The sequence below is a fragment of the Myotis yumanensis genome, unplaced genomic scaffold, assembly GCF_028538775.1.
Source record: "Myotis yumanensis isolate MYYU_CA2020_CCGP unplaced genomic scaffold, mMyoYum1.0.hap1 SCAF_15, whole genome shotgun sequence".
NCBI lineage: Eukaryota > Metazoa > Chordata > Mammalia > Chiroptera > Vespertilionidae > Myotis > Myotis yumanensis.
In genome coordinates, this window is record NW_027223766.1 from 2858008 (window position 1) to 2876832 (window position 18825).

The 18825-nt window shown below is 52.7% G+C and overlaps 1 protein-coding gene and 1 non-coding gene across 2 annotated transcripts in view; both read left to right on the top strand.

The window, feature by feature from the left end:
- The window catches only part of CNGB3 (cyclic nucleotide gated channel subunit beta 3), a 67182-nt gene that overhangs the window by 37778 nt on the left and 10579 nt on the right, over nucleotides 1-18825 (top strand). The window contains exon 12 of the mRNA XM_070392713.1: nucleotides 14365-14448. Within this exon, the coding sequence (XP_070248814.1) occupies nucleotides 14365-14448 (84 nt within the window). The remainder of the gene's footprint in view (nucleotides 1-14364; nucleotides 14449-18825) is intronic.
- Nucleotides 3927-4035, top strand: LOC138993594 (U6 spliceosomal RNA). The gene has a single exon (XR_011468310.1). It is a non-coding gene; the product is annotated as a U6 spliceosomal RNA (small nuclear RNA).

The window sequence follows — 18825 nt, forward strand, 5'->3', positions numbered from 1 at the left end:
TAACAAAATCAAAATGATCTGGAGAATTTATGTGGAACTAGAGTCAAATAAACGCTGGGTCTCCCCTCAGCAGATGCCTTATTCTTTGGAAGCCTCTCTCTCCTGAAGGGCCAAAGAGAAAGACTTCCTCGGGCTCTTCCTGTGCCATTTAAACACCATCAGACCCTGCGTCTGTCTGCTGCTCCATCTTCCGTCCTCCCCTTGTGTTGTTGGATGTGTGTGGACCTCGACAGGTGGCTCAAACTTCCTCTGCAGGGCCTGACGATCAGAGAGCCCTGCCTACCCTGTCTCCTGTTACAGATGCTCCTGAGGGAAACTTTTTGATGCCCAATTCTAATTTAGAGGCTATAAAAATGCATAGCAAAGTTTTAACTTTTTGAATGTTTTTCATTTTAGCGCCCTTTTTACCTCGATATATTTTATTTTTTAATTTATTTTATTGAGAGAATTACAGATGTCCCCCATTTTCCCCCCTTTGTCCCCATCCACCCGCTCCCACCCCATCCCAGGCCTTCACCTGTCTATTGTCTGTGTCCATGGGCTATGACTAATTTGTACTTCTAAATCCCTTCACCTTTTTCACCCATCCCCCCACACCCCTCCCATTTGGCAACTGTCAAAATGTTGTGTTTCTGTTCTGCTTGTTCATTTATTTTGAATTTTAGATTCAATTGTTGATAGATATGTATATACCGCTATTTTATTATTCCTATTCTTGATTTTTTTTTCTCTTCTTATTCTTAAAGAAGATCCTTTAATATTTTATGTAGTACTGGTTTGGTGGTGATGAACTCCTTTAGCTTTTTCTTATCTGTGAAGCTCTTTATCTGACCCTCAATTCTAAATGATAGCTTTGGTGAGTAGAGTAATCTTGGTTGTAGGTCCTTGCTTTTCATCACTTTGAATATTTTCTTGCCACTCCCTTCTGGCCTGCAAAGTTTCTATTGAGAAATCAGATGACAGTCAGATGGGCACTCCTTTGTAGGTAACTAACTGTTTTTCCCTTGCTGCTTTTAAGATTCTCTCTTTGTCTTTAACCTTTGGCATTTTAGTTATCATGTGTCTTGGTGTAGGCCTCTTTGGATTTATCTTGTTTGGGATTCTCTTTGATATGTTTCTTTGTCTCCACATTTTGCTGCTTTTCTGTGTTTGTTTCTATGTATTAGGTAGATCTGCTAAATCTCCCAAACTAGGTACAGTGGCCTTGTGTAGTAGATGTCCTGGAGGGCCCAGTGGCTCAGCCTCCCCTGTCACCTGATCTGGGCACTCCAGGTGCACCCCTGTGTGAGCTGTGTGCACTGTCATATTGTAGTTGAGCCTTGATTTATGTTGGTGTCACTGGGAGGAATTGACCCCCAGGCCAATCAGTAGCAAGGATCAGCTGCGACTACAGTGGAAGAGCTGCTGTGTAGGAGCCAACCCTATGGAGCAGGCCTTGTTACAGTGGGGGCTTTGGTGCTCACCGAGTCCACCCCTTGTTTGTTATAAATATTTCTCTCTTTTCTACATCCAGCGTGGCTAGAGAGTGGTCTGGTTCCTGAGTAGGGGCGGCTGGGGATTGAGAAAATGAAAGAAGAGACAGACACAGAGATAGAAGGAAAAAGCTGGGGCCGGGTGGGACAGCTGTCCTCTGATGGAGAGACAGTGACCCAGAGCCGATACAGCGCATTTATTTCATACAGCAAAATACCAGGATGTTTTACTAAAGCCCAAGACATAGGAGATTATGTGCATTCTTGTGGCTTCTTTGTAATCGTCACTTCTGGGTGGGCCCGGATAATCATCGTGTTTGTTCCTGGTGCTTGGCTGAATTTAGATAATGAAACCCACCTCCTGGTGCCTGAGCTGAAGGTCAGGCTGACAACACACCTGCCTCTGGCAAGTTATGTTTCCAGGACGTGGCTCTGCCAATGCCACTGATTCAGCTGACAATAATTAAAGAAATGCCTATGTGCCTTCCCAGGTGCTCTCTACAGTTTGTGTCACTCGTGGAGGTGGTACAGTTGTAATCTGATGTGGTTGAAGTGACCACTGGTGCACTGGGAAGTACAAAGTCAACCACTTACTGTACCCTGCCTGAGCTGGAAAGCAGTCTTCAGATGGCTGCTACTTATGTTGGACTTGGAGGTGCCCAGGAGAGGCCCAGCCATGAACCAGGGCAGGCTGCCACCAGAGCTGGGCCTGGGGCCACTTACTGAGAGGTACAGGGCATGCTTAGGCCAGCTGCTGCTTGTTTGAGAGATTTTAGGAAAGTCTGGAGCATGAGGCAAGAGAGGCCAGTTGTATGGAAACGCCACTGGATATAGCTTGGGTGAGCCTGCAAGCAGGGAGGGGCAGGGCCTCAGGGAATCACCAGGCAGGTTAAAAGTGTGAGCCAGATTGATGGAGATTCAGATATGGAGCCTTGACTGTCAGCTCTGTGACAGGGAGGGCTCAGCAAAGGAACAGTGGCCTCTGCTAGGCCTCTGTCTTGGAGAAAGCTGCCCCTCCAGCTCTTGCCCTGATTCCAGGCAAGTTAGTTCCTCCCCAAATGTCCCAGGTTCCTTGCAAGCTGGAGCTCTGAGGGAGTGATTCCAGGCCCTTTAAGAGGAACTGCCTGGGACTCCAGCAGCCTCCATTCACTAAGTCACACTCCCCGCTGGTTTTTACAGCCAGAAGTTGTGGGGACTTCTCTTCGAGGTACTGGAATCCTGAGCTGGCGGGGAGGGGAAGGGGCTGGTTTGGAGCAGGGACCCCCTCATTCCTCAGGGAAACTTCCACAGCCAAAATTTGCTTTCTGATTTTAAATCTTCCACACATGGGTGTCAGACCCATGGTTCAGCAGTTCCCCCCACATCTCTACCCCTCCTACCAGTCTCCTCCTACCAGTCTCAGTGCTTCTTCTTTAATTCCCCAGTTGCAGAACTTCCGTTCAGTTAGATTGCAGGTTCTGAATGATGATTGTTCTGTATTTTAGTTGTAATTTTTGTGTGGTGTGGGAAGATGCGAGTACTGAGTTTACCTATGCCGCCATCTTGACTGGAACCTAGCACCCGCTTCTTAAAAGTACACTGGATTTGAGTTTTTTCCCCTAACAATTGGTTCTGTGTGGGATCCACCTACTTAATCCATTCACAGTTATTTATTAAGTTCCTGCTGTGTTTTGTACCTCCTGGGACTATTTCAGCCACTGAGAATACAGTATTTTACAGCAAATACCAGCACATGCAGAGCTTAAACTCCAAAGGAGGAAAATGAAAAATAAACATGCAACGTGTGAAGGGCATAGTGCCATGAACAAAGGAAGCAGGTTCAGAAGAAGGAGGATGGAGCTGGTCCTGATGCAGTGCTGACTGGAGAGGCGGGGCCCTGCACACTGGAGAGGGGAGGGCAGAGTGAGCCCTGCAGACTGGAGGGGGGAGGGGGGAGTGAGCCCTGCAGACTGGAGGGGAGAGGGGGGAGTGAGCCCTGCAGACTGGAGGGGGGAGGGGGAAGTGAGCCCTGCAGACTGGAGGGGGAGGGGGAAGTGAGCCCTGCAGCCTGGAGGGGGAGGGGGAAGTGAGCCCTGCAGACTGGAGAGGGAGTGAGGAAGGGGTGGGAGTGAGCCCTGCAGACTGGAGAGGGGAAGAAAGGGGGAGAGGTGGAAGGAGGGCCGGAAGCCTGGAAGCCCGGTGCTGGGAGGCAGGAGCCAGGCAGAGCAATGGGGAAGAGGGGAGGCAGGCGTGGAGACTCGGTGCAGACTGGGTGGTGCTGTGAAGTGAGGCCACTGCAGGCCTTGGGCAGAAGGTGACCTATTTGAGAGCAGTTTGGGAAATGCCATCCTTCCTGCTGCCTGGGAAACAGGCCCGAGGAAGGCCCAGTAGGAGTTGCCGTGACCATCTATGCAAGAGGTGACAGAGACCCGACCCAGAGCCGTGGGAGCCGAACTGTTCAGAAATGGCCAAATGGTTCTCGCTTCGGCAGCACATACACTAAAACTGGAACGATACAGAGAAGATTAGCATGGCCCCCCTGCGCAAGGATGACACGTAAATTCGTGAAGCATTCCATATTTTAAAAAGAAAAGAAAAGAAATAAATGGACAAATATTGGCTGGATCTGGAGGGGAGAGCCCGGCATTGGCTGGTGGGCTGTGTGCCCGGCGGGGAGAGTCTGGATGCCACCACCCCTGAGCCTGAGGAGCAGGAAGAGCAGGGATAGCATTTGCAAACCAGGAAGGTGCAGGGCAAGCAGGTGGAGAGAGACTCTGCATGGGATGAGGTCGTGTGAGGTGACAGACTTTGGACAGGATGGCGTGGAGGTAGGGTGATAACAAACCTGAGTGCAGGGGAGAGGGCCACCTGAGTGCAGGGGAGAGGGCCACCTGAGTGGGGGAGAGGGCCACCTGAGCGGGGGAGAAGGCCACCTGAGTGCAGGGGAGAGGGCCACCTGAGTGGGGGAGAGGGCCACCTGAGTGCAGGGGAGAGGGCCACCTGAGCGGGGGAGAGGGTCACCTGAGTGCGGGGGAGAGGGCCACCTGAGTGCGGGGGAGAGGGCCACCTGAGTGCGGGGGAGAGGACCACCTGAGCGGGGGAGAGGGCCACCTGAGTGCGGGGGAGAGGGTCACCTGAGCGGGGGAGAGGGCCACCTGAGCGGGGGAGAGGACCACCTGAGTGCAGGGGAGAGGGTCACCTGAGCGGGGGAGAGGGCCACCTGAGTGCAGGGGAGAGGGCCACCTGAGCGGGGGAGAGGGCCTCCTGAGTGCAGGGGAGAGGGTCACCTGAGGGGGGGAGAGGGCCTCCTGAGTGCAGGGGAGAGGGCCACCTGAGCGGGGGAGAGGGCCTCCTGAGTGCGGGGGAGAGGGCCACCTGAGTGGGGGAGAGGGCCACCTGAGCGGGGGAGAGGGCCACCTGAGTGGGGGAGAGGGCCACCTGAGCAGTGAAGTGGGCACATCCACATGTTGATGTGTGTTTCCGCTCTGGGACGGGTGTCATCCCCTCGGGTGGAGGCGTGGACAGAGAGAAGAGGTGATCCAGACAGAAAGACATGGGACAAGGGCACAGCAGTGGGAGGTAGGCAGGCCGACAGAGCCTCTCCTCAGAGCAGCCAAGACGAGACCCCACAGGTTGCAGGCATGGGGTCGGCTCCCAGGACTCTCTTCTCTAGTTCCCATCAAGATTTTGATGAAGATGTAAACTATGTGATTTAAAATTGGCAAATGACACAAAGCAAGGAGGAATGGTTTAAAATATGTTAGATTACAAAACTTAAAATTAACTGAATATTTTGATCATCAAGCAAAGCCAAGATTAATTTCAGCGAGCACAAAAATGAAATTCTGGCCTGTGCTAAAATTAGAATGGTGCAACTGTAAGGAAAGCAAGTCAGTTTTACAATGTTTTTAGGCCTGGGAGTTTGGTTGATATTGCCCTAAATTTTAACATAATATTGATTTTTCTTGATTGTTTCAACTACATCTGGATTAACATATCACATTGTAAATAATAATTTTTAAGAAGGACTTCGACAAATTGGAGAATCTTCCAGCAAGGGGATCAGAAGCACAGTTGGGACCATGGTCGGAGAAGGTCAGATGATGGTTCTATGATGACTGAGATCAGATAAATGATTCCTTCTTGTGGGGGTCAGAGGGAGACCAACTAGGAAGAGGCAAGAGGACCTCTGTGGGTGATGGAATTTTTTGGCTTGCTAGGAAAGTTATACAGTGCCTGCATTTATCAAAACTGAGCCAACTGTTCCTTAAAATTTATATATTTCACTGCATGTAAATTATTATTCAATTTTTTAAAAAGAATGGCCTGAAGAAAATGTGGAAATGCTGAGGATCTCCACAGAGCTCTGGTGATGGCACAGAGCTCTCTCTGTCAGGGGCAGCCTTGCAGGCTCTGGGGGCATGGCTTCCAGTAAGGGGGTCCCAACCAGCACATCAAGCAAGAGAAAATGCGAGGGCGCCTCTCACACAAGTGAGGTAGGCATCATATTATAAAATGTTTGCTTATTTATTCTTAAATACACACCTAAATATGGCACAATATGTCTGCTACTATAGGTTATCTATATGTATAAAAGCCTAAGTGACCAAATGACCAGTCGACCAGTCGATTGGTCGACCAGTCGCTATGATGCGCACTGACCACCAGGGGGCAGGCGCTCAATGTAGGAGCTGCCCCCTGATGGTCAGTGCACTCCCACAGCCAACCTCCCGCTCCAGCCAACCTCCCATGGTTCCTCCCCGCAGCCAGCCAACCTCCCGCAGCCCCTATCAGCCCTGATCGCTGGCCAGGCTGAGGGACCCCACCTGGGCACCAATTCGTGCACCAGGCCTCTAGTGATAAAATAAAATGGTATGAAAGCAACAAGGTTAAATTATTTTAACAGTATTTTTATTTCATTGAACTTACTGGGGTGACATGTATAACAATAAAAGTGTAATATGCTAATTAGACCGGATGTCCTTCTGGATGACCTTCTGGACAAAGCCGGGGCTGCGAGGGTAGCCCGGGCCCCAGGTGCCAGAGGGAGTCCGGTGCTGGCAGCCGGGAAAGGAAGGCCTGCTCTTGCACAAATTTTGTGTATCGGGCCTCTAGTTGGTTAATAAAATTAGATAGGTTTCAGGTGTGTAATTCTATGGTACATCATCTGTATATTGTATTGTATTCACCACCCCAAGTCAAATCTCCTTCCATCACCGTTTATCTCCCTTTACCTCCTCCACCTCCCCCCACCCTCTTCCCTCTAGTCATCACCATATTTTAACAGTATTTTTAAATTATATAAATGACTTTATACCTTAATAACTAGCTTAATTGAAAATAAGTGACTACAATTGGCCTTTTTTATGTATATTTTTATTGCTTTTAGAGAGGAAGGAAGAGGGAGAGATAGAAACATCAGTGATGAGAGAGAATCATTGATTGGCTGCCTCCTGCACGCCCCACACTGTGGATTGAGCCTGTAACCCGGGCATGTGTCCTGACCGGAAAGCAAACGTGACCTCCTGGTTCATAGGTTGACGCTCAACCACTGAGCCACGCCAGCCGGGCTTGGCTCTTTTTTAAAGAAAAAAACACCTTTAAATGTTATACCAATGATTTATGGGATTATCTCTGATTTGGAAAGTTACCAATTTTCAGCCTCAGAGTTTTCCTTTGTTTTTATATATATTTTTGGAACTCCATAAAGTCAGCAACATCTGACTGAGAGAAAAGGTTAAATTGTCACACCTTACGAACACTGCACATGAAGTGAAATCCGTTCTTTCCCGACATTCCATCAGAGATGCAGTTCACCCAGAAGGGCCCATTCCATTCCCACTTCTGTTCAATGAAAGGTGTGTTTTTTTCTAAAGCCAAATGAGGTAGCAATACAGGTACTGCATCTTTCTATTTCTGTGCAGGCTACCTTAGTAGTTTATACACTGTGTGACTTCTTAGGGAGGAATAGGCGGGTAGTGATCCTTCGGCTTCTGTTATAGAACTTACACCCCGTTGTGCCGCCTCTGAGTGAGTCACATGAGGCCCGCACCCAGTGCAGGCGGCGGCCCTGCGGGTGTGTGCCCTGGGCAGGGGAGGCTCCGGCAGAGGCACAGGTGGGCTTTAACCTGTTCGCAGGCGGAGTTCTCTGAGCCAGAGGGTGGGGGTCAGCAGCCATGAGTCGGGACAGTGGTGGGCAGGCTGCGTGTGGCCAAAGCGGCTGCTTGGGGGGGCGGGGGTGGACAGGGCAGCGCGGATTCCTGCCCACAGAGGCCGGAAGTGGGGGTGGCGGTCACCGGGGAGAACCTCCACGCCTTGCATTCTCCCTGAGAAGGAACCTTCCATCTTGAAAGGGCTGGAGGAGAGAGACCAGGGGGAGGCCAGCTCCCTGCTCAGTGTCGCCCTCTTCCGGTTTAGGGCGAGTCAAGGTGCCTGGCCACCACGTGACCCACACAAGCCCGAGTGGGTGACCCGAGGGACAGTGTGGGTTTCGCTCCGGGGCTCCGTCTGAAGTCTCGGCAGGTTTCCCGCTTTGTGAACTGCGGCGGGAGGGGAGGCAGGTGCGGGGACCTGCGCGGCCACCAGCACCAGGGGCCGAGTCTGCACTCACCCCGCCGCGTTCCTCCCCAAGGCACACTGTTCCTTCATGTGTGTTGTATTCAAGGTGAAGAGCCTTGACCTGTGCGCGCGCGCCTCTCCTGCTGCCGGAGATGCGCTCGCAACGCAGTGGAGCCGCGAGTGGGCGATGCTCCGGCGAAGGCCACGCAAGCCCAGCCGCAGCCGTGGATCGGAGCGGGACCCGCGGGAGGGTGTCCGCACCCAGCCTCACTGCCCCGCACGCCGGGTGCTCCGGGGGCCTAGGTGCCGCGGTGGGGTGGGGGGTGCCCGGGAAACAGCCAGCGCTCCGCAGGGAGAGAAGACGCGCCTCCGTCGGGGATGGCGGTGCGCCCTGGCGGGATGGCGCGGGGCGGCGGGAGCAGGTCCCTCCTCCCGGGGGTCAGCCTTCTCTCCCGCCGGGCCTTCCACTGACGGGCTGAGGCCCCATCACGGAGGGACTTGGCTTTACATCATCGGAGGCCAAGGGTCTCCGTGTCATCCCGCCAGGCTGCCTGCACCGTGACATGAGCTGGGCTCCCAGCGCGCCGGGTCCCGGCAGCCAGGTGGACACGAGCTCGCTCCGGCCTCCCTCCGGCGCGGCCAGAGCTGCAGGGACAGGCCGGCTGCAGGCGGAGGGAGCAGCCCCGCCGCTGACCGAGTGTAAACCGGGAAACGCGGCCGCTGACCAGGGGCTGCGGGCTGACCGCTCCGCCGCCTCTGGAGCCATCCCAGGGCCGGACTCGGACCCGGCTGCGGCCTTCACCGAGCGCGCCGCTGGCCGCGCCTGGGCTCTGAGCAGCGGGCGGGGGGTCGGCCCCGCGCTTCGCCTGGTGTCCGGCTCCGCCCGCCATGGCCTCAGGCTTGGGCTCGGTCAGTTACCTTCACTCCCGCACCCCTGACGCACTCACCCCGACTGCCCCTCCACGATAAGGCCCTGGGCTCATCGGGTTTCTCCTCTTAATCAAAGGAGGTAGAATTAGAGTCCTATTTTTTACTAAAATTTTGCTTCAATCAACTGTGGCTAATTAGTAAGATTTGCCGCTTGCACATGGGGTGATCAGAGTTTCTAAAGCGTAGAAAGGAATGGTCAAATCAAAATATTTTCCTTTTTTTTTTCTTAAAAATGACTCTCTTGCAGACTGCGTGCAGTGCCAGCAAGCCCAAGTATGAAGCTAGCAAGGTGCGATTCCGTCCTGGGAGGCTGGGCAACTCCCCTCCCCTCTGATAATTTATCATTTTAATTTTGATTTGTAAATGTTTTATGAAATTAAATGCTAGGAGAAGCACATTTTGCCTCTAGACTAGAGGGAGTTGCCAGAAGAGGGAGAAAAGGGCATGAACGGTCTGTTGCGCCGCCTCGTGGCTGGGATTGAAACCGCGTCCTGTAGGGAAGCCGCCTAACAGACCGGAGGCCGGTGCCCACAGGAAGCGGCGCCCACCCGCACCCCCGGGGCACAGCGCCTCCGCCTGCTGCCAGGGGAGGGGCGGCGCCCACCGCAGGACGCCGGGGTCTGCGCTGGGACCCGGGGCACGGAGCCCGGAAAGACCTCGTCGTGGGGGAATGAGTCCAGCCTCCCAGGCAGACGCGCTCACACGCCGGAGGACCCCTGCGGGCCCCTGCGTCCAGTCCTACCAACTTCGCTTTGGCAGCGATGAGTGTTGCTGCTGGGCTTTGGGGTTCCCTGAGCAATGGCTATGACCAGGTGCGCTCCATTCCCCTGCCCGTCCAGCGCTGGAGGGCGCCCCACACCCACCCACGGCCGGAGGACTCAGATAGATAGGACAGCACCTCGGTGGGTGGGTGGTGGGGAAGTGACAGCAGCTCGGTGGGTGGGTGGTGGGGCAGTGACAGCAGCTCGGTGGGTGGGTGGTGGGGCAGTGACAGCAGCTCGGTGGGTGGGTGGTGGGGAAGTGACTGAATCACGTGATGTGCTCACGGCAGCCCTGCACATAGTCGGTCGTTGTCATTCCTGTTCTTACTGAGACGCAGCCATCCCGTGGTGTCCGCTCAGGTAAGGGCGGGCTGCCCTGGAGGGTGGGTCCCGTCCTCCACGTCGCTAACGGTGATCTCTGCTTTGCACCGAGGTGCACCGGGGTCCCGAGTCGCTCAGAACTCGGAAGCGTGGCATTATCTACTTTGCAAATTACTTCTCCCCTTCGGCGCTGCTCCCACACAGCGTGGCCTCAGGCAATGGCCAGCTGGGGCGGATGCCTGCCTGGACCCGCCCACCAGGGCTCCATGGGCCTGGAGCTCCCGGTGGAGTCCATGTTTGTCCCTGGGAGTGACTTAAATCCCGCGAATTATAAATTTCTGGTAACTCCCCTTTCAAAGAAGCAGGGATGAGCCTAGAAACGGAGAAGTCCTACAGGTACATTTTACCAACTCTACAGTCGTGCTCGGAGCTTGCCGTTATGAAAAGAACTTCCTGATATAGCAACTACCATCTAACCTATAGCTTATGTTTTGAATAAAAATAGAATTTCTCCCAACTCCATTCAAGTCTCAGAATTCTTGTTCCCATCCGCACCATCAGTGTTTACACGGCCCGGGTCCCCTGCTGAGAGCCGGGTGGCAGCTGACAGTTTCATTCCTTAGATCAGACCAGTCACCTGGTGCCCAGCGGGCCCCGGCCCTGCGAGACCCGGAGATACAGGAGTGACTAACACAAATCTGCCCTCAGGAGCTCCCCGCCCCCACTCTCTCCCCCTCTCTCCCCCTCTCTCTCCCTCTCTCCCCCTCTCTCCATGCTCTTCCTCGGGCACCCATTGCACCTGTGATCCTAGGGAAACAGTCCGGCTTCCTGTCCGCGGTTCCCTCGGCTAAAAAGCAGCGATTCGTGCCCAGCCCATGGGCACAGACAATAGTGCGGTGAAGGCCTGGGCGGGGCAGGCACAGGTGGAGGCCATGGGGGAGAAGGGGTATGGGGGTACGTTCTCTCTTCCCGCGACCAGCGCCGAAGGAGAGAACGCGGGGGTTCAAGAATCTTGATTAGAACGTGACGAGGGCTAAGGAAGAATGGAAAACGAGACTGAGAGAGAAATAGAGGGAAAAGCTGGGCCTGGGTGTGGCGTCTGCCCTCTGATAGGCGAACAGAGCACCAGCACCAGCACCGCGTGTTTAATTTATACCCGAATACCAGGAAGTTACGTCAGTTCTGGGTGGGCCTGACTGGTGGGCGGGAGGAGCAGTCAGGGACCCGAGGGCGAGGCTCCACCTCAGGGCCCCTCCCACAGGGCAGGGCCAGTCAGAGGGAGGAGGGTCCTATTCATTCCTAGTGCTTGGCTGGATTTACAATAATAAAACCCACTCCCAACACCTGGGCAGCGAAGAGAAGAGTCAATGCTGAGAACACATCCATCTTGGTTAGATGTGTAGCCAAGGCTCGGCTCTGCCAGTCACCTTGGGTTCAGCTGACAATATTTTAGGAAGCATGCCCATGTGTCTTCCCTGGGGGGCCCTCTACAGAGGGGGACATCTGTAATGCTCTCAACAATAAAAACAAATTTACAAATAAAATGAATAAAAAGCAAAGGTGAGGACCACGTTAACTAATTCGAGGCATCACAGGGAGTTCAGAAGAAGCAAGAAACTAGTGACTGCAATGCAAATGTTGTGTTACTACAGCTTTACCGTCAACTCTCACGCAGCCCCTCTCCCTTTGTAGAAAAGGGGACACTGAGGCAAGAGTGCCTGTGCCCTGACTTCCTGTCCTTGAAATGTCCCCGCGGACACCTGCACAGCAAACGGAGGAAGCGAACCAGATGGGACGTTTAGTCACACAGCAATGGAGCAACATGTGTTCCAAGAAAACCATTTCCTGGGAGGGGAGATGTGATTGTCTCCAACCCACTCATAACACATAACGACTTCACAACACAAACTCCGTTCCACCCGGCCTGAGCGCCGGTGAGAAGGGGAGCGGTCCGCTGCCCGCCCCCTCCCTCCGGCCCACTGTGGCCAAAGGCCTGGCGTCTGCCACAGAGTCACTTAACCGATGAAATTTAAACTGTAAGTCTTTATTACAGTTCGGAAGAAGCAAGAAGCTAGTGAATGCAATGCAAACGTTATGTGCAGTTAACAAAAATTCCTATTTAGAGTGGTCCCAATGTTTCCCCTGAGGACAGCTGCTGTGAGCGGAGAGCTGGCGGGCCTACTATGAGGAAGGCTCCTCTGCGGCAGGCCTGGCCCCTGGTGGCTAACGCTGCCCGCCGACCTTGCCAGCGCTTCCTGCCAGTGGCCCCTGTAGGAGAGAAGAAAAGACAACGCAATCCTCCGAAAAGGATTGTCTGCTTGGTGCCTGCAGACAATCCCCGGATGTATGTTTTACTTTATTCCTGTTAAGGTTGATAAAAATTAAGTTGGAGTCTCATCGGTGCTTCTCCCAGATCCATCCTTCTCCCTTCACCCCACCACAATGATTTTTAGGGCGGCCTTCCAATCCCCATTTTGTCATTTTACTTTGTGTCCATGCCAATGTCAGTGACCGCCGTAGTGTTTTGCGTGGTTTTCGCAGTTGGAATCGTATGGACGGTGAGCTGCAGCTTGCTTTTGTGCAGAGCACATTGTTGAGTTCAGTCATATCTATGTCTACAGAGAGAGGAGGGACCTGGCTTATTACTCTTAGCCACTCTAGGGTATTCAAACCTACAGGTCTGCAATATCTGTATCTGTCCTACTTGCCCTCGAATGACGCCCATGTGTGCCCAGATGCTCCCATCTCTCCCACCGCGGCCCAGGCAGCAGCAAACACCCCTCTTGAAAGTGTTACAGTGTTCACCCCGGGCGCCTTGTGACAGGACTTGCTTCCACCACCAGTCACAGCGACTCTGCTCCCTGACAGCATCCCCCGACCCCCACCCCAGGAATGCCTCTTCCATCTCCCACTGCTCTCGGCAGCCCCTCCGTCTCCTCGCCATGCTGGTTGGGCGGATTGAGGCGGCTGCCTGATGGCCCTGGTGGCCCTGGTGGCCCTGGCATTTTTCTATCCGGATCACCAGAAGCTATAGTCAGTTCATCTGAATGCTTCTCACCAATGGCTACTTGAAGTTACTTCAATCACAAATTTTTAACTTTCCTTATCTGTCAAGCAACCCCGAGGTCTGAACTTCATATGGATCTAGGCCAGCTGGTTGCCACTGACATTGTTACAGAGAACCGTGACTGCGAAGGGAATCAGAACCGGCACAGACGGGCACAGCCCCTGCTTCCCCTGCTTCTCCTTCCACTACTTCTCAGCTCCCTGCAAAAGAACACACCCCCCCCCCGGGTGGGCAGGACCCCCCACGGTGGGCAGGACCCCCCCGGGTGGGCAGGACCCCCACGGTGGGCAGAACCCCCCCGGGTGGGCAGCACCCCCACGGTGGGCAGAACCCCCACAGTGGGCAGGACCCCCCCCCCGGGTGGGCAGCACCCCCACTGGTGGGCAGGACCCCCCACGGTGGGCAGAACCCCCCACGGTGGGCAGGACCCCCCACAGGTGGGCAGCACCCCCACGGGTGGGCAGGACCCCCACGGGGGGCAGGACCTGCCGCAGCAGGAAGCTGCTGTGTAGGCGGCTCGCAGGGGGAGAGAGTGAAAGGTCTGGGAAAGCAAGAGATTCAAAGCACCACAGAAGGGGAGGCTGTGTAGGCACCTACAGGCTTTCATTTAGCCTTTCATTCAATAAGTTACAATTCTGTGGGCAGAGATCACATCCAGGCAGTTATTCCAGCAAATAACCTGTGTCTTACACTATCAAAGTCCATCTGAACAGTCATCACCCCCAGATCATTGACTTTGTGTCTATTATCCTACTTTGAGGTGATGATAATTGAGTTAGAAAAGGAAGACATCAGACTTGCAATAATATCTGACAATAGTATGAAATGTTACAAGAAAAAAAATTCAGCCAAGATTTTGATATATGAAAGTCTTAATTGCTACTAATAATTATTATCACAATCATGAGTAGCTATCATCAATGAAGCATTAGGTTTTGCAGGAGTAAAATTTTGCATTATGTGATAAGTATTATTTCCACCTCATTTAACAGATCAGGAAACTGAGGGCACGGGCGGTTAGGCAGTAATAGAGGCTGGAGACAGGATCGAAGCCCAAATCTAACGACCAGCACCCAAACTCTTGCTGTACCATAGCTTTAGGTTTGTTTCCTAAATTCTGGGTCAAGAAAAGCCCACATCCACTGGCAACTAATATTTTAGTGTCAACACAGAGTCATCTGTTGCTCGTCACTCCCATTGCATTTTCACGTCCTGGAATACTGGCCTTTGAGCTGCGACAACAAGAACTGCTTTTCTCTCTCGCTTTCCTCTGCAGGGCTGTGACACCCAGATGCTTCATGACCTGCTGCTCAGGTTGAGGTCCACCGTCTGCTTACCTGGTGACTTTGTCTGCAGAAAGGTGAGTGTGCTATTCGTCACACGCACGGCAGGTAACTAGGTACATGGAGGAGCTCAGACAAGAGTCAGGAGCCGGGTGTTGCCGGGAGCCGGTCCAACCTTGCTGCTTGACACAGTCACTGCAGAGAAGAAACATCTGCACAGCATGTGTTTCAAGGGACCTGGCGTATATGGCATACTGTTCTTAATATGTTTGCTCCCTTTAGCACTATGTGTTTTAACCAAGGTCACCTCTCCGAGAAAGGTTGTTTTCCCAGGTAGGGATTTTTCCCTGAAGTTAAGGAGGGGATAAAACCTCTTAACTAAGTGCCAGGCGGGTAGTTAATCACTTTAACTACAAACAATCACCCTTAAGCTACATAATCTTTACTCCTTGGAATGGAGATAAGAAACGCCCTAACCTTTGCAATGGAAATTGACAGGATTAAAATCAACTGGTATAAATACAGATGTAACAAGACAACAAGGGAGAGAACCTAGAGACAGGACTTGGCTGGAGATCCTAGACAGAACCTAGAGACAGAACCTAGCGAGAGAACATGGCAAAAGATCCTGGACAGAACCTGGCTACAGAACTTGGCTGGAGAACCTAAACAGAACATGGCAGGAGAACCTGGATAGAACCTGGCTGGAGAACCTAACTACAGAACCTAGCTGGAGAACCTAGAAAACCTGGCTACAGAACCTGGCTGGAGTTCCTGACCAGAACTTGGCTGGAGTTCCTGGCTTGAGATCCTGGAGGGAGAACCTCGCTATGCTGATCAACTGAACGCTGACTCCGTGCCATTCCTTCTTCGCCGACTCTGTCCACACCTTTGGGGACCCCTGGACCTGCTGGGGTTGGACCCCAGCAGGGTGTGAATTTGCCCGGGCGGCCGTGGCCCAGCAGCAATGATGGCAGACGCTCTGTGACAACGGCAGTGCTCTCCGAGCTCAACGTGGGACATGACCCGTTTGTCAGTACCTGCAGGACATAGATGGGTCGTCCGAAAAGTTGCCTTTTACGAACGTAAACCATCAATCATCACACCCATTGATTCCAAATCCTTAAAGAGGAGGGAAAGCTGGAGATGAAGGGTGGGCCTGCCCTCTCCTGTCGCCCACAAGCTATCATTTACTCCCCTTTAGCTCCTCCAGTGAGTGATAATTAACTTAAAAATAAACATTTTTAAAATGTTTCTGTGCTTTTCATGAAAAATGCTCCATGTTCATTATTTTTTAAAAGGAAAACATATAAAAGTACCAAGACAGAAATTCCACCACCAGAAACAACCGTTCTCCTGTGGGTCGGCCTGTCTTGTTATACTGCTTGAGGGGTAGTTTCAGAGACCTGGCGTCACACTGTACTTACGTTTGAAGCTTGTCCTGTCATGTAGCATATTACACGAACATTTTACATATTTTCATCTTCTACAGCCTCATTTTTAGAGCTGCATCCTATTTCAGTCTATGACCATCATGATCAATTTCCAAATGTGTGCCGGTACTTCACTCTACAGTGAGCATTTCCCCACATCTCTGAGGACTAACGTGAAGGGAGGGAAGGGATGATGACCTTGGGTTTTATGTCTCGAGAGACTAAATCCATAGTCAAGACAACAGCCAACATGAAAAGTAGAGGAAATGAGGAGTCAGAGACATGAGAGCGATCCCCGAGCCCGGAGCTCCCGGCGAGTGCAGCGAGGAGCACTGCGTCCCGAGTCACCTGTGAGCGCTGCGTGAGAGGAAGCTCAGGCGCTGAGGACACAGTCCCAGGGCAGGACTTCCTGGAGAACATGACCCTCAAGCTAAGTCCGGAAGGAGGAATTGGCACGAACCAGGAGGAAACGGCATTCCAGAGAGAGAAGAGTTTGTGCGCTGGGGCAGGGAGCAGGGCTGGTCTGCAGAGCAGAGCGTGCAGAAAAGGCAGTGGGTCACCAGCTCGAAAGCCTCAGTATTGTTTAGTCAATGCAACTCATTAAGTGTTTGGAATACGATGGGCCAGGCACTGTGCTGGGTTCTGGGGACAAACAGCAGTGAAAAAATCAAATAAAAGGGTTGTCCTCCAGGGACTCAGTCCAGTGCCAGGCTGTTCGCCCAGTGATAGCAGACTCACCAGCCCCAGCACTCGGCTGGTCTGGTGGGACCCACATATCAAGCTTTTAAAAGCTCCCAGATGAGTCTTGCCCAGTTGGTGCGGCTCAGTGATGGAGCATCCACTCAGGAACCAAGAGATCCCCGGTTCGATCCCCAGCAGGGGGTATGCAGGAGGCAGCCAATCCAGGAAGTTTCTCATTGATATTCCTATCTCTCTCCCTCCCCCTCTCTCTAAAAATCAATTAAAAAGAAGCATATTTTAAAAGCTCCCAGGCAATTCTAAAATACAGCCAAAGTTGAGAATCACTGCCTGATGGAAGAGACAAGCAATAAACAAATGAAATAAGCACTAAGTGAAATGACAAACACGTACCTCCAACACCTGCCACTCTCCAAGGGGAATGAAGGCCAGGCGGTGGGCAATAGAGAGGGCGGCTTGGCAGGCGGTGGGCATGACCTCCAAAAATCTAACGAGACGTGAAGACTTGGAGCTGAGGCAGGACGGAGCGTGGCATGTCCAAGTGGCCTGCTGGGCAAAGGGTGAAGGTAACGTCCCACCCAGTGCTGGGCACACCAGGGCGGCGGGGGAGACCATGGACATCAGTCTCGTACAGGAGAGAGGAGGGAACTGGAGGTCAGTCTTTGGGAACCACAGGTCACAGAAGCTGACTTCATGAAAGCTCAAGTAAAGGTCAGGGAAGAGGACCAAGGCCACAGTGTTTATGGAGGTCAGGGGGGAACCGGAGAGGGCAGCGCGAAGGAGCTGTCAGAGGTGGTGATTGATGGAAACCGAGAACATACAATCCCACACAATTCAGTCCCCAAAAGTAGGCAGCTCGGTGATATGAAACCACGTGCATTACAATGGGAATGCAAACAGCCCAGCTTAAGGACCCTTTTGCGGCAGTGGCGCCTGGAATGACCTGTCCATGGTGCCCTGGCAGCAGGACTGACGGCCGAGAGGAGGCAGGGGCTCTCCTGCCACTTTGGCTGATTTCTCGCTCACGTCACACCCGTCACTCATTGAGCACAGATGCGGGGAGGAAGGGACTAGGCAGGGGAGCAGAGACGAGAAGGCAGAGGCCACAGCGTGTTTCTCTGTTCGGCTTTGAAGAGGGCATTTGAGTCATAGTTAATAATGACAGATGAAAGCTTGTCACTTGACCAGATTTTAGAAACCTAAATTACGCTTAGTTTTTGCTTATCATTTCCACAAACCACTGTAGCAAACGGAAAGGAAAAGAGACTCTGATCTTTGGAGGTTGCCTGAGTAACTGAAGAAATGCCAGGGCTCGGGGTTTGCTGACCTGCCTAATCCTCAGGGTCGAGGGGGCGAGGGGGGCCTCCCCGACCACGTGGCAGCGGGGCCTGCTTCACAGCGCATCTGGGAGTTTTCCAGACACGAGTGGCAGAATTATTTGAGTGTCGCAGTGCTCCCAGCAGCCCTGCAAACAGCTTCCCCCGGGACCTGAAACCGTGAGGGTTGCCACCCTCCCCACGCAGCTCTCGCCCTCTGCCTTCCTTCCCATCAGCACACAGCCAGCCTGGGGTGGGGTTTGATCTTGCTTTGCACACGCTCCCAGACCTTGTGCTCTGAGGACTGTCTACTTCACTCGCAAGCTAATTAAACTCGCAGGAAAGGCTTAAATTAGCCTAGAAATATGCAAGCAACCGTGGAAGTTTTGGTTCGTTGATTATGCCAAATCTCCTTGGAAAATTATTGAAATGATCGTTAAAAAATAATTAAAAGTGCTGAACTATATTTAAGCACCCATTATGTACTTCTGCCTCCTGGCAGCTGTAATAACTGCCTTTGAAAAATCACTCCAACAACTCGAGCCTCACTCCATGCGGAGAATAAGGAATCTGGCCCTGTTCTAATCATTGCTTTTCTGAGTGTCTCTTGGAAAACTAATTTTCAGGTACTTCTAAAAACAATGCATAGCTGCTTTGTTAGTTTCTAAGAGACTGGTCTTGGTGCTGGAGGCATTGCTGGGTGTGGGCTAGCTGTGTGTGTTAGAGCCCAGTGACACGGCGCTGCTGCTGCTAAAGCCGTCCGCTGCCAGCCTTGTGCGGTTGCTCAACACACCAGTGTTCAAGCCTCTACCACCAGTTTTAAATAACAATCATGATCTCTCTCCTATTTGGCCTCACTGGGATTACTGCAAGAATGAATGAGTTGCAGGCGGGTAGAGGGGGAATAAATGGCGATGGGCTGGGACCTGAGTGGGGTGGCACAGTGCACAGATGATGTGCTGTGGAACTGTGCACCTGAACATGTACAATCTTGTTACTCAGTGTC